Source organism: Perissodus microlepis, chromosome 7 (assembly GCF_051167445.1).
Source record: "Perissodus microlepis isolate ML-2025 ecotype Zambia chromosome 7, ASM5116744v1, whole genome shotgun sequence".
Taxonomy (NCBI): domain Eukaryota; kingdom Metazoa; phylum Chordata; class Actinopteri; order Cichliformes; family Cichlidae; genus Perissodus; species Perissodus microlepis.
Window position 1 is genome coordinate 46,263,621 of NC_140467.1, and position 16,462 is coordinate 46,280,082.

Consider the following 16,462-nt stretch of genomic DNA (forward strand, 5'->3'; position numbering starts at 1 on the left):
TATTCTTTTGTGCACTGAAAAAGGTTACTTTAGAAATATAATGGGTTACAGATTATTGGTTGCGCAGCTGAAAATGTAATTACTAGGGCAACCCTTTAAAATTAATTCAGAATGATGTATCTTATTATGTTTTGTTTACGGTGTGATTACTTTTCTACCAAATGTATTTTTTTAAACCAAGCAAATCCAGCTGCTGCAGGTTACAGAGGTGTTACATTGAGCAGCACAAACAAGCTTCACAGTGAACAGCGATGCTGGAATCTGTGTCAGAAGTGTCCGAAAAGAAATGCTGAAGTCCAGCACTGAAAGGCATTCTTGTCCAGTGATGTGCCAACTATCACAGGTGGGGTCGCAGGCATGGAAACGGGTTGCTCAAAGCAATGTGCATCGATTTGATTGGAAGAGAACCAAGGAAAAAGAAGGCTCAGACGCCACCGTAACTCAGCTCGCTGAGCGTGTGACCCAAAGGCTGCAGCAGGGGTAGCCTAGATTTGAGTCCACTCCAGACCACTTCCTGCATGTCATCCCCCCGCCACCCGCTCCTTCTCCCTGCTTTCCTGTCTGCGCTCTACACTTCAAATAAAGACTGTAAACCTTGTAAGCCATCCTATTCTCAAACAGCTTTGCTGACCTGTGTAGCTCTCTGACAGAAGCCACTCAAGCCCAGCAAAATGATGAAGAAGGATTGAACAGTTCTAGATTTATGATCTTTATCGAAAACAATACATTCAGATTTTGTGAACACCATCAATGCAACTGGTAACGAAACTCTAGTTATTTCGACACACATCCAATAACATTGCTGCACTGATTTCCACAAGCATGGTGGTTGAAGGTGTTGAGCTTTAACTGGCAGACGTGGAGAGGCAATAGGAAGGCAGGAGAGCCAGCTCTAATGAGGATTGATTGTGCGTCTGGAAGCAGAGGTGGCTCTCTGAGCTCGACTCCACTGCCTAGCTATACTTGCTCCACTCTTTTCCGCAGTGGCAGGCCATAATTAGACAGAAAGCAGGGACAGATAAGAGAGACAACTGAGTAGGAGGATGTAGAGGCAGGAGGAGGAGGACAGCAACAAAAATGGTAGCATAGATGATAAGAGAGTATGGGGGGTAGGGGGGCTAGCTGATGGAGAAAACGGACGTGACGAAGAGGAGACAAAAGCAGGAGAGGGAGGCAGAGTAGGAGTGAAGGATGCCTGGTGTGTTTGTTCTCCAGCTCTGCACCAAGCTTAATGAGATTAGTCTGGCAGGGAAAAAATGCCACACTGGGGAATTCAGGTCACATGAAAATAGGCTAGCTAGACGTCTGCCTGGCCTTGTGTGTATGTTTGTCAAGTGGATGAGATTAAGAGGTCCACGGTCTGGTTGAAACCCAGACAGGATTTAAATATCTTGGCGACTCCTCCTCTTCCACTTCCCACTCTGTCCTTTTGCACTTTTTTTCTCTTCAAACTGCATCCTCAGCCAGAAAAAACAAACAACAAAAAAAAAAAACACTTGACATGTGTTTGTTTGACAGCATATTCTTCCTACCTCTCCCTCCTCTTTTTGCCTTATTCTCTCTTAGTCATACATCGTTTTCCAACCTTGTGCCTTGTCGTTTGGTCACAGCCACTCATGCTGCTATTTCTCGTCTTCTCTCCACCCAGGAAAACATAGGTGAGTCATATCATTAGCCTCAATGATCCCGTCCTGTTTTACTTGCATCACCATTCACAGAAACCCTATTGGAAAGCAAAGCGTTTATGTGCACCCTTCACTCTTCCCCAACTCTGTGCAATTCTGCTGTTAATTCTTAAACATACCGAGTGTAAATGTGTCGCATCTGCAGGCGTGGTGACCTCTGCTGTGTCTGACAACTGACAGTTTGTAGATGCAAGCAGTGACTAGAAAGCCAGAGCCCGTCCTTTCTATCATACCCACACATGTTTTTAAGCGAGCGTTTGTGAGTGCGGACAGGGTGTTTAGAGACATAGACATGAAAATCCCTGTAAAGTAGGAGCTGGCATCATTAAACCAATAGCTTAGTGATTCCCTGGCCGGCCCTGCTGCTCACTGTAGGCTGTTGCAGGGCAGACAAACCAGACATATTAAGAAAGAGCACTGATGAAGACAAGGGCATGAGGATACAAACAGAAAGAGTGAAAAGCCACACCTACAGGTTGAATAAAGCACAGTGGAGGAAAAGGATGAAGAGTTGGAAAAAAAGCCACGTGGACAGACAGAGAGGGTCAGACTGGCTGAGCAGCAGCAGCAGCCTGCCCTTGTCTTTTGGGAGCTGCTTTTTTTTTTTTTTTTTTTTTTTTTTTTTTTTAAATAGGTCATTGTCTGACCCGCATTATGGTACCACAGCCATGTCATAATCACACCATTTTGAAGAGCATTGTGCTCAGGTCAGCTTCTCATTACCCCATAGCTTCACATACCCACAAAACATCCTTTGTTGGATGCACACAGAGAAAAAGAGAAAAAAAGTGTGTGTGTGGCGACAAAGTTGGACCCTAAAGAAAAACAGCAGCATCAACACAATGTGATTATGCTGGATGCTCTCTGCATCACTGTCTCGTGTGTGAAGGCAGGATCCCGTGTATTGGCGTCCATATACCTTATCCTGATTAAATAGGCACACTACTTTTCTGAGACTTGGCTAGCGCTAACAGCGGGGCGGCTTGGGTGGGGAATGAAGGCAATACTGTGGGTCATGTGGGTCATGACGTGAGTGATAATGATAAAAAAAAGATGACGCCAACTGCTGCAACAGCACTCTGGGAGATAGGTAGGCAGTGCTAATTGATCTGCTACGAGCTGTGCTCTGTTTTGCTGTGCCTCGATCGCGAAAGGACCACGATGCAGCAGGGCTGCCCTAATTACCATTTGGAAGCAGCAGATCATTAGGACCCCAGAGCACCTGCTGCCTGCAGGGGTGGCAGTCCTACTGCCTGAGAATAGCAGCTGAAAGAGGCAGTGATAGATGACAAAAGAGAAGAGAATGGCACATATATAGAGAGACGGGCTAACAGAATAATAATAAACTAATAATTGGGCCTAACGTCGTTGTTACTGGGCAGGTGAGGGGGTGAGGGAGGGGTAACTCCTGAAAGATCAGAGACCAAATTGTGGAGTCAGTGTGTAAGCTAACTCTCACCTCTCAGCAGGAAAGCACCTTAATGAGAGGAATGCAAGGAAACAGATTTATGAGACAGAGAAGAGAAGATAATGAGCTACTTATTGCGTGGCAGAGAGGTTAAGAGGTTACTTGTTATATGTGATTAGTTTATTCTATGTTCAATTTCACTAGAGGCTTAGCTACTCAGCCTGGAGCCTGAAGTTGAGTTCATTTGGAGCAGTTAAAGACCACCACTCTAAAAGATCTCATTTATCTTGGTCTCCTATAGGCAAACTCTTAATTGGAGTTCAGTTAAAAAAATATGCTGGTGTCCTACGTTTATATTTCCTTAAACTATGACACAACCCAGCTCATGTATTACTAAGATGATTTTAAGAAGTCCATCCAAGTAACAGATTTGGAACTTAAAGGTTTGCATGAGGAAGTCCTCTCGAAAATGAGCAACATATATTTATTCTATCTTTCATAACTTTTCCATAACTTTACTGATAGTTTACTTAGGTGTTGTTAGATTGAAATAATCTGTTATAATCTGTTCTGGATTTATAGAAGAGTGTTCAGATCTTTGTATGTGTGACTTACACATATGGTGACAAACAACCTTGTGATGAACTACTGAATTTTATTTCATTTTATTTTAGAGTTTTCATTTATTTTTGCTGCCTGGTTTTAATTGAGTAATTTTTGTAACTGTGAGACACTTGCTGCTGCCCATCTTGGCCAGGTCTCTCAATGGGATCTTCCTGGTTAAATAAAAAAAAATTAAATTGCCTTTGCTTGTTTTAATCGAACTATAACACCTGTCTGAATAAAGCCTTATAAACAGCAGAATGCATTTCATAACATGGGGAGGTGGGGAGGTCTTTATCAGCAGGAAAAGCTGTAAAACCTATAAAAATACAGTTTAAAAAAAGTTTTCCCGTCACATTAGCCAAAGTGATTAAGTGGTCTGGATTGGAGTCGTCACTGAGCTGGGATTCTGAATTGAAAGTGAGAAACAATCATCTATGTTTAACCCGTCTCATCTGGTCAACTTTAAGCTCGAGTGTGCTGTGTGGTTTAAGGTTGCTAGGATGTGAAGAGGTCTCACTTTCTCAGTCTTCTCCCTGGTGCAACAATTTATAACGTGAGAGTCCTCTGTGACCTCATCTTATTACCAGTTTATAAATAAACCTTTGGGGTCAACCTTTGCTGATAGCAGCATGCCTGAACTAGTGTAATAAATGGTTCATGAATTGTCTTTTTTGTGTGCAACAATACTGTGCAAAAGTCTTGAACCACCCTTTCATTTCTTTATGTTTTGCTGGGAAAAAGAGAAATAAGTACAGTGATTTTTTCAAACATGTACACACACATGGAAATACAGTTTAAAAGGCAAAAACTGAGTTTGTGCAATTCTAACAAGCTTACAAGTCAGTATAAATAAGCTCCTATGACCGTCTTTAATCTTCAACACAGCCTGAACTCTTTTAGACAAGCTTTCTTCTAATTTGTAGACACTTCCTGTTTTACCTCCTCCACACATACTAAAAATGATTTGAAGCAAAAAGCTGAAATTTGGATGAATGATGCTGCAGATTGTCAGTTTTCAGAGCTGAACTATTGCTCATTAACACTTTAAAAATGATGACAGCCTGGCTACGCTAAATATAAAGAAATGAGGGGTGACGTTTGAACAGTATTGTATATAAGCTTGTAACTTATATTGTGTGTTAATTCACTTTTAATATTAATGTTTATGAATACTAATTGACTAAAGTAACACCCTAAAATATGAAACTACACATTTTCATCCCTTTGTTTACATTCGGACTACAAATCTTTTTCCATCTACACGCGAACTATGTTTGAATCATCAAACAACCTACAACACACTTAACGCAGTAGAACATCGTAAACAAGCAAATAAAAAAAGAAAATGTGCAGTGAGGCCACTTCAAATAAACTAAACAATAACTGTCAGCACAAACATTAATGCTGCTTGACTGATTACAACTACTCACTCACATAAACATCGCAGACTGTATAATAGCTCGCTTCAGAAGCACAATTTCTAGTTAACAGCTTGCATCACTGAATGATTCTGGACTTTGCACAAAAAAAAAATCATTTTGTAGCTTCCTAAGAAATCCGCACATTCCTGAAAGCCCTGATAATAAACAGAAGGCATAATGTTTATTATCTGTTGATATATCCCCGGGCTCTGCTTTCCTCTTAAACAAGAGGAATGGCGCTACAAAGCTAATGCATGTGTCTACTCCAGCTATTAAAAAGAGATCACAGAATGTGACTCAACCAGGAAACATAAACACATAGACAGGGTGGTCCACCATGCTCCTGGCAGTGTCTGTGCGCATGTAAATGTGTGTGTGTGTGTGTGTGTGTGTGTGTGTGTGTGTGTGTGTGTGCGCGCGCTTGTAGTCTTTTCCCAGAAATGTGCAACAGTAAACAGACTAAGAGGCAGAGAAGTAACATTACCATTACTGGCTGGGAGCATAAACAGTGACAAACAATGCAACACATACTTCCATCTTTTTATGTTTGTTTGCATGTACAACCGCAAACTGCATGTCCTCGGCATATCTCAGTGGATGAGACAGGAAAATAAGAATAAAAATGCAGACTCAGAGGTAACCACAGGATCCCACGAGAGATGCCCTTCTTGGTCTGGGAGCCTCTGGATGTTCCCCCCGGGGGTGGGGGTGGGGGCTCAAGGGCCCCAACCCCTCGCTCTGTCTTCCCTGATACTAACCAGACGCAGCCGCGCAAACACATTCAGGGACAGGGGGCATGTTCTGTGTGTGTATATACCAGAGAGAGAGAGACAGCAACCAAGAGGCAGACATCTACAGGGAGAAGGGGGGTACAGAAGAGGAGACGAAGGGAAAGATGAGACATTAACATAGAAGCAGACTGCACCCAGCTTTAACTCTCAGCTTAGGGCAGTTTGACAACGTTTTCATATCCGCCTCTCGGTCTCTCCCTCGTAAAGAGAGCGATTATATGTCCAGGACGATCCCACATTAAACAAACATTAGTTCTCTCTCCACAGCCAGGCTCGGCCAAATTGCATTGTTTCCAGATGCCTGTCACAAAAACACGCTTACACCCACCCCAGGGCCCTCTCCTCCCCTCCTCAGCTCTCTCCTCTCTTCTCCTCTCCTCTGTCTCTCCTTACAGCTACCTCAGCCTCCACACCTCCCCAAGTTAAGGCAAGGGTTTGTGAGTAACACCAGGGCAGGCTGCTTTCAATTACGCCGCCACATCCGCTACTACCGCAGGAGCAGATGAGAGCCGGTGATGGAGGAAACAAAGGAGCCGGCATAATGAGACAGCAGCCCTTCCTTCAGATGTCACATCTCTCAAAACCAATGACAGGCTTTAGCTGGCGTGTAAGGTCATGTTAAGTGGCCAGACATGGAAAATTAGGAAGGAATTTCAACTTAACATTAAAACTATTAAAAGAAAAAATGGCTATACTTTATACATATACAATTTAAGGCCTCAGAGCAGCTTTGTGTCAGTTTCATATATTATTTTCTGCATAAACCAATGTGAAGCCTAAACCTGGGCATAATGAGTATCTTAGGGATGCTTAAGTGTTGCTCTGACAAAAATCAGCTACTTACAGCGACTACTTTCTGAGATTTTATTAACAAGTTGATAACAAGCAGCAAACTGCTGCTCATCGGGTCTACATTTTAAACTCTCCATCTATGCCAACCTCAAATCAAAGAGAATTAACAATTAAAAAAAGGTCTAGCAGTGCAGAGCCTAAAGGTATATTTACATTTCAGTGACCCCTCATTATTCTGTTTCTGCTCTATATGGCTGTACAACAGTGCTTTAAGCTAAATGCCACCTTCAGCATGTAAACAAGCTAAGCTGGCATGATGCAGACCATGTTAAACATTTTAGTTTAGCATACTCGCATTTACCGACAGGCACGAGAATAGACTGATGGGAATGTCCTTCCTTTTGCTTGGTAATAAAAGACCCAATAGCACACTCAATCCAACACTTTAAATCTTACTCACAAATGCCAACATTTTGGAGGGAAACAACAAGCCAAGGAGTCTGAAAATAAGAACATGGTAAGCCATACACTATTAGTTGGCATATGTTTGTCAAAAGAGAGCCCATGGAGCTTCCTTCTGATAAGTAGACAATACTCAGTGTGGCACATATCCAAAGTTACATGGCAATAAGTGAAGAAATAAATAAACAGACGCTACTAAAGTCGCTTTAATTTCTGAAAACAGATTGTCAAACATCTGCCTTTCAATTTCACCTGTGCTACTTGAATGTGAAAGAGAGATGTAAGACAACAGCAGGCTGGAAAGCCCTTCTTTCCAACAAATCTCCTCCACTGCTCAAAAACACCTATGACTAAGATATTCACCACTCAAAACAAGGGGAAGGCTAATTGTGTAGTTTTGTTCGAGCTTGTGCTCAAGACAAAATTTCACTCGACTTATGTCTCACGTCGAGTGTGTATATATGTGTGTGTGTCCAAATATACAACATGTTCCCTTTCGTTACGGCACACTGTGTGGACACGGAGACGTGGATAGTAGACATGGGAACCAATGCCACAGCCAGTTAGTATAGTCTAAGCTCCAGGATAACGACAATATCAGAAAAGCTGACCAGTTCTGTCTTTAAAGTCTATGACCCAGACTATGACTATGACTGTCAGACACTTCAAGGAAAACACTCATTCAAAATTCCCATGAAATAATCGAGCTGAAAATCTGCCATGTACCCTTGAGCAGTAAATTGAGTCTCTATCAAAAGAGTGCTGTTGTGTAGATGACCTTATTTTTTGACCTCGTACTCCCATGTATGAGCATGTCTTTGACTTTTTTGAATTTTTCGCTTCTATTATATTAACTTTAAGGCCATTTTCTCATATAACCGGCTGTACTCACAATTTTTTTCTTTTTTTAAGAAAATGCAATCGTGGCAAACCGATCTCTTTATTTCTCCATTTGATTTTCAGTCATATAAAATGTCCACTTATGCATGTTTGTAAATAAAAAAAGAGCATTAAAATAGACCCTGAAGGAAGGAGGCATCCAAACAAGGGTGGATAATTATGCTTTATACATGTGTGTTGCGTACTGTAGATGTCTGCTTGTAAAGGGGCCTCATCAGACAGTCACTACACGGTTGAAGAAGCACTCACATACACTTATGTTTCCCCAACACCTTAGGGTATTTATGGGGACCTTGTCCAAACTCGCACTAACAAACACACACACACACAAATGTGTTTGCATACGCACGCTTATCTAGGACCAAGCAAATCTAATGAGACAGCCAGACCGAAAGGCAGACAAACATACCCGAGGGCAGCGGCGTCTACGTGCAAATACAGACGACATATGTTTGTCAATAGCCAACAGAATGCTCTCGTCAGGTGTGACTGTCATATCAACATATTTAAAAAGACAAATTTGCTGTCAGTCAATACCGTATTTAATTTTTTTAAACTGTCTGTTTTGTTGTTTTTCTGTCAAAAGAATAATGTGCAAAATAACTAGCTAGCTAGTTACTGCCTTTCTTTTCGCTTTGTTCCACAGAAACTGTAAAGTTGCTTTATGGTGCTGGATTATGCTAAATCATTCTTTATTTTTAACCAGTCGTGTCTACGTTGTTTTATAAATGTTCAACGCCTCAAAAACATCAGGTGGAATTAGACAAAAAAAATAAATAAAAAAAATAAAACCTGGAACACAGAAATACATCAAATAAAACCAACTCAAGTGTAGAAGTACCCAATGTTCTTGTTTGTATTCATTTAAAACTCAAAGGCTATGATAATGCTCATTTTTCATCATTATTGAATGTTAAGATCAAACGGGCAGTGGAGTCATTTTGATGATTAATCGGACTGATCAGAACATAACAGTCCAACATTTGTTAACACTTATTTGCTTTCTTGCCAAGATTTAAATGAGAAAATGAGGACCACTCATCTCTGCAGGCTAAAACAGCCAGCGTACAGTTAGCTTAGGCAATAACCAAGAAATAATTAACATATTATTATTGTGTTCCTTTAATGCGCGCAACAACCAAAGAGTAAAAGAAATGCCATCCTTTGGTTTTATGGGCATCAGGAGTAATTTATGGATGTTTAGCGCATCCATGCTAAGCCCTCAGTCTAAGGAGAATATTCACCACTGCAGTAAAAGCTCTCTGCCTGGTTCCTGGTTCCACGTTTCAATAAATTCAAGTTTTACTTTGAAGATGAACAGTCTCCATTTTGTGTCACACTTTTCACAGTTTCACTACCACTTAGCAAGCAGTCGCCAAGCGTTTGCAGACACATTGACACGTCTTTACTGCTGCAGCACTGTATAACTCTTTGCAACCAGTTTCACTTAGCAACTTCCAACAGCATCCGCTCACCAACCAGTTAAGGACTACACACAGTTACCTAGCAACCGGTGATTGCCTATTTTCTAAATTTCTTTAAAAAATAGATAACTTACGTCCTTTGGAAAGACTTATTTATCATTGACTTGAAAAAAACAAAATAAAAATCAGCTGTTTTTTAAAACTAAAAGATGCAAATATTCTGCTTTAAACACAAACCGATCAACTCAGCTAAACTGCCACAGATGCCCACATCTAATTACTATTCACAGTCCAAGCACAGACATAATTTGGCAAATATGATTAAACTTAGTGCAGACTGGGACCGACTGTTTGTGTTTGTAAGTTTTACTCACATAGTCTGGCAACGCTGCGCTCTCTCCTTGTCTGCCTCTCAGAGACTGTGTTGCCTGCTCCAAAACCTTGTTGTGCTTTTTGGAAAGCAAAGCAAACAAACTGCAGGGGAGACACAGAGAGACGGAAAAGGAATGAGTGTGCCTGTGACAGATGAATAACAAAACAACTCAAGTGGCATTTTATACTTAACAATGACCTTTCATTACCTCGGCTAAGAACAGAAACTTCTATTCAGAACAGTTTATTAATTTAAAAGCAGACCTGCTTGATTTGTAAATGAAGTCTTTTAAAATGAATGAATATTATTTCATTTGGAATGACACTATAATCAGGGAACTACCAGGAGATTCATTTAATCACAACTCATGTTTTCTTTTCTAAATGCGACACTTTATTTGTGTACATCTCTACATGGAAATGGTTGTTCCCCTTTTAGCCTGACATGTCTGGCTCTTATTTTATGCGTTTGTCTAAACCGCTGCTGTTATGGGACCGCATGATGGCACGACACAGACAAACATCAGTCTGCTTGACTGCACCTGGGGCGTAGTAACAGTTTGGGTCAATGCATGCACAGACCCACAGAGAGTAACCATTACTGCTCTGCTCATGCAACAGTAAACTCATTCATAGCTGAAAAGAGACAATATTCTAAAATACATTTTTTTAAGAGGCAGATTATGCTGATTATCAGTGTTATTAAAAGTATTAGTGACCTTATCTTGTAATTACAACTTTGTAATCTCCTCTGTGGGTGCTCAGGGGTGCTAAATCTTTAATTTGTGTGTTAATCAAGAAGATTTAAAAAAAAAATCTGAATAAATTAAAATCAATGACATCAACAAGCTAAAGAGGCACAAACAGAGCTCTGATAAGCCCTTGGAGCTACACCTACCCACCTGTCAGCACAGCACAGCGCACACATGCACACTCACACTCTAAATCCCTTAGCACTCATTATCCGGGATAATTGGTGAAATAGAGCTATGTGAGCAGCTACACGGAGGTCTACTTATCATCTTCAGACCTAAAGTCAAAGCCTCTATTAGCCACAACTACTCAAGGACCTCTTGTACTATCTACGCTCGTTTCCCACCACATTTTAAACGAGAGACCACCGAGTGAGCTCCACCTGGGACGGTGCCCACAATAACACACTGTCACAAGCTGGCCTGTCTCATCAGTGACACAAAAGATTTCAACAGTACTGGCATGATCCCCAAATCAGTTATGAGGCCGAAGTAATGACAGACACACTAAAGACCTAAAGACGTCCTGTTCCCAGCACTGCAGAGGTTTCGTTATGGACACACACTGTGCTCGATTGTGATTAAACATTTGTATATATGACACAGCGTTCATTTTAAATACCCATCTGGAGGCTTGGATTCTTTTCTAAATCTAAAATTGAAATGTAGGAACGCTCATTTATAGTTTCACCATTTTATTTTAGGGCTTTATTAAAATCAGCTTATATGGTTTCAAAATAAATCTATTTATGACCCTACAGTAAACACAGTAAACATTTTCCTCATGCCTTTATGGTCTCAGTCACTTGTTTATTTCATACAACATGATGCTCATTTGGTATACAGTGGTGCCTCGTTTATCACGATAGTTACGTTCCAAAAATAACCCGCGATAGGTGAAATCCACGAAGTAGCCAACTTTATTTTTTACAGTTATTATAGATGTTTTATGGCTGTAAAATCCCTCACTACACACTTTACACACTTTTCTCCGACAGGCTCGAACACACTTTTCCACACGTTTAAACCTTCATAGAAAAATAAGTCCAGTATCATAGAATGAAACCAAAGGCACCCGCGGCTAGCAATGGAAGATTTATGTAAATTTGACAAGCTGAACGCATTCTGTACTGTACAGAAGACACGGCACGAGATTGACTGACAATGGTCTACAGCCAACCAGAAGGCAGAACACAATGCGCTGTAAAATTCTGTTAAATTCTGGCACACACCTTGTTGCATAACAATCCACAAACCTTTCACACCAGAGATAAAAGTAAAACCTGAGCGTGGATCGCTTTTAAAATGACAACAAATTTAGCTGTACTGGTTTATTTAGACACAATTCCAGCTTCTTATATGTGAATATTAAATCTCATGAATACATTTTTTTAATAAACGAAACAATGAATTGATTAATATTATAAAACAACTGGCAGATTGAAGATGATCATTACCTGCAGCATTACAGTGACCTAAATTGCATTTGTTGAGTCTGCCGACACACGAGCAGGGATAGAGGAACAATTTGGCAGAAAGGAAATATTGATGGAGAGCAGGGAAAACGTTAAATTAGTAAGGAAAGATGTGTGGGGGTTGTGGTTGGGGCAAATCAACCCACTGCCGCCTTAAAATAAACAGCACCAGCCGCAATTCTCTCAGAGAGTCAATTATGGAGCAGAGTTCAGCGCTGCCACTCTGACATTAGGAAATTCCTGGCAGGAAATTCCCTTTATCTAGCAGCCAGCCAGTTTAGCCCAGCCCGGGCCATCGCAGTCATCACCATTATCATTATCATCAGACATGGAGTCGGTTCTTCTACATCACTTCTGGACAGGCACGTAGAAATACAGAGACGCTGTTCCTCTCTGACTCAAAACACCAAAGTCACAGATATGGATAGAGACACAGGCAGGGAGATAAGACGATCCTTGAGTGTGCGTGAGTCTGTGCACGTCTTAAGGGAAGGAAACATTGCCTTCCTGTTGTCTGCAGTTAACAGACAAGAATGACTTGATATCTGTATCTGTGTGTGTGGTTTGGACCCCATCCTCTTCTTCTGTCTCCACATGGGCCAAACACTTTCCCCTTAATTTCCCCCTTCTTACATAACGATGTCATTTGCACAATCTTACCACTCACTAAATAATCAATTTTTTTAGCCTCTTTTGCTGCAACTACTGTCAAGTTACTATAATGACAAATATTATGTGCTGCCTCAACATGAATCAGCAAAAAAAACTACTGAGTGTTGTGCGAACGTGCTTTTTTTCTGCTTTTTAACCATCTCATACAGGTATTCTACAGACATCTCATCATCTGTCATGCCCCATTTGCTTTATTATTTGTACACCTTAGTTAATTGCTTACCTTATGATCCGCTGGGCAGCGTACTGGTGGAGACATCGAAACTGTGCTGACATGTTGGCGAGTGCAGCGAGACAGTTGGTGTGCAGGTATTTATCCTGGAGAAGACGCACACACAAGCAAGCAGACAATACTGGCATAAAGATCAAACTGAAAATTGCTTTTAACTCAAACACTCCAATCATGCCAAATGCCATGTGTGTTAAAATACATAATAAGTACTGTGAAAAAGTCTAAACCCACCCCCGACTGCTTCATGTTTTGCCAGGAAAATGGGAAATAAGTGCAGCGATTTACTGCAATATGTGCAAGAATACATGGAAAAACATTATGTAAAACATTTGTATTAGCTTGTAAGTCAATATTTGTTATTCTTATTAACTTTATCCTGAACCCCCTCAGGCAAGTTTTCTTGTAATTTCGTTAACTAGTCTTAATTTATAGCTCTTCAGGCTTCTTGAAGGTTTGTCCTTCAGCTTTGGCTTTTTCACAGCCAAAGCTGTTCTTTGGATGTTAGCTACCTTTTGGTATGTCAGACATGATTTTACTGAATTGGCAGCATGTGTGTTTCAGTAAAATGTATCTATAATATCTGTCTTATAAAGTCTTATTAGAGCAAAATATATTTCACAATATTAACAAATGATTAAACTTCTTATAGAAAACGACTGCCTGTTTTTTTTAAATTTAATATGAAGCAGCATTTGGGATGATATACCAATACTAGAAAACTATTGCCCACTACATCATCTGAGCTGGGAATGCACTGAACATCAGGTCTGTGTTAGGACTGAATTTGCAATGACAGACAGTAAGAAAGAATGATGCAATACATATTTCAGTAAACCACAGCCTAATTTCGGGTAAAGACATTATGATCTCTGATTCCTCGAATCTCCCCCAGCACTGGGGAATTAGATGAAAAGTTAGTGTAAGGTCAGCTATTAAAACTGCACCAAATAATCATTTCAGGGACTGAGAATAATGTGCTAAGCTCTGAATGCACAACTATGTAAAATGTGACATCAAGAGAAAGGAAAAGTACATTTAGACTGAGAAACATTTTCCATGACAATTTTCACAAAGGGAAACAATTTAAAATACAAAGTACACGGTATAACACCTCATTAATGTCACATCCTTGTGCTCTTTCTCTCATTTGCTTCAATGAACAGGGTTCTCATTTAAAAAAAAAAATCAATTGAATTTTTTTTTTTCAAAAAAAAGTCTTTTGCACAGGACTGTAACATATGCCTCTTTCACAAATGTACAAACGTCTTCATCACTATGTGTTAATTTTACCCTTGTCCGGGTCATGTTGAACTGGATGGTGCGAATCACCACCAGGATGAGCAAACTGCCGAGAGAAATCTCTGTTAGCGATCTCTCTGTGTACCATGCGACGTTCTTTAATATCTGTGAGATGGAGAGGGACAGAAGTTAGACGAACCAGGTGAAAAACATCAGGAATCACTGACTATTACCACCAAGAGAGACGGTTAACAGCTGAGACGTGAAGTGCGTCTACCTACCACCTCATGGATGGAGCGGTTGAAAGCATCGTCCTCTGTTAGGATGAGGAGAATGATGAGGGCCATGTAGACGTGATGAGAATTTCTTTCCTCTACGTGGTAAAGGATCTCGAGTATGGGCAACACCTGAGACAAACAGCGGGAAAAGAAAAGGAGTCAAACATGTATTCGGGGTTGACATCTGCAAGGCTTCTGACTTTGTGTGGATTTCTCATGCCATGGCTGTATAAGAAGGACATGTTCAAGACTACGGTGGCACTAAGTCATTTTACTTTTGAGCTGACCAACAGATGAGGTGTGAGCCACAGCTCTGAAAAACAACTCTAGTGACACTTCTTATTCTTCATGGATCATCTAACCAGAGACAAACCACACATGCAAAACTGCAAACAGTCTTGGAAAAGAAGCCATTAAACAGCTCAAAATTACCATAAAACATAATGTATACACATTCCAAAAAGGGGTTATTCACATTATTCTATTTAACCCAATTTACTAATAGTGCCAGAGGCGAACAAGTTAGCAGTTAGCAATAAACATACGCAGTAGCACTGTTAGCTCGTTACACTGTCACGCAGCATTGCTTTATTGTTGAGCAAAGAGCCTAGCCTCAATAGTAGCCTCCCTACTTCTGAACGAGAGTTTCAAAATGTGACTGAAGATTAAATTTATGAGGATTTCCAAACAAGTCTTGGAAACAACCTCATAGAGTTCTTCTGTTGTGGTTTGTTCCTCGTCTTAGCTAACAAGGAAAAAAAAAGTCATACTACTCCATGTTAAATCATTTGTAAATTGATCTGAGATGCCAAAGACTGATTTCCAGTCACTAAATATCTTTGAATTTATTATCTTATAAGGAACAGCTGGCACGGTCCCACGCAGAAAATTGACAGCAGTCCCCGCACACATCTCGCCTGTTCACCGAGCCACGGCATCGGTCCTGAATGACGAAACTTCACGGCCGTACTGAATGTGTGTGTGGAAGGACTGCATGATGTGTTTTATTAAGCAAGTGTGTTATTTGTTTCCAAAATGTCAGATTCAGATTCACTTCAATGCGACCCACCAGATTGTCCATGTCAGTTCTCGACAGCACATAGGTCCTCATGTTGGTGTTCTGGTGAAGCAGGGTGTACAGCAGTAACGTGGCCTGGTCGGAGCGCTGCTGCTCACACAGAGCAGTGTACAGACTGTTGAAATTGATCTGGAAAGTGTGAGGTTGCTCTACAGGCAGCGATGATGTGTCTGCATGGACAATGGTAAATATTATCAGGATTAGTATTCACTGCCTTCTTTCACATATCTCAAACAAACAACTGTCCCAAATATGTTTTGGAACATCATAAACATTATGTGACACAGCGCAGAAAAGGATGCAGACCGAAAACAGTAAAAAACAAAATTCTGTTTGTAAGTATGTACAGTTATATATTTATATAAAAACTATTAAGAGGAGGCGGTTAGTCTGTGATATTACTTTCACTCTGACCTAAATGTACAGCTCTTGTACTGAAGTTTGTGTCCCAGTGGCAGGTGGGTAACACATTGGACTTAACACTTTGCGAGCAAAGTTGTAAATTGTCAGCAATTTACAACAACTAACCTGCGTTAGTAATAAAATTTTAATGAAATAAGGAAATACATCCCTTTAGAGTGAAGGTTTAAGATTTTTAAGGATTTGAAGTGGGCCGTAGCACTCTTGACTTTGGGAATGTAAGCAATACAGAGAAAAGCATTTAGGAAAAAAACAAAACAAAACAAAACAACCAAAATAATGCACTCCAATATCACTCTATTCTGATTCAGTTTACATATTGAAAAAGAGCAGTGGGAAGAAAAGCACACCTTTTTAATGCCACCCCTTCACCGCAAGTTACCAGTTAATATTTATCCAGCTTTCGTACTGATATGAATCTCAATAACAACATGACAATAACACAGAACATATAC

The 16,462-nt window shown here is 40.5% G+C and overlaps 1 protein-coding gene across 2 annotated transcripts in view; it reads right to left on the bottom strand.

Moving 5' to 3' along the window:
• Positions 1-16,462, bottom strand: part of dym (dymeclin) — a 57,674-nt gene that overhangs the window by 17,264 nt on the left and 23,948 nt on the right. For both annotated transcript variants that reach the window (XM_084935416.1, XM_084935417.1), the window contains exons 10-14: positions 15,579-15,757; positions 14,513-14,638; positions 14,283-14,396; positions 12,984-13,078; positions 9,864-9,963 (exon numbers count right to left, since the gene is read on the bottom strand). In XM_084935416.1, coding sequence (XP_084791542.1) covers positions 9,864-9,963; positions 12,984-13,078; positions 14,283-14,396; positions 14,513-14,638; positions 15,579-15,757 — 614 coding nt within the window. The remainder of the gene's footprint in view (positions 1-9,863; positions 9,964-12,983; positions 13,079-14,282; positions 14,397-14,512; positions 14,639-15,578; positions 15,758-16,462) is intronic.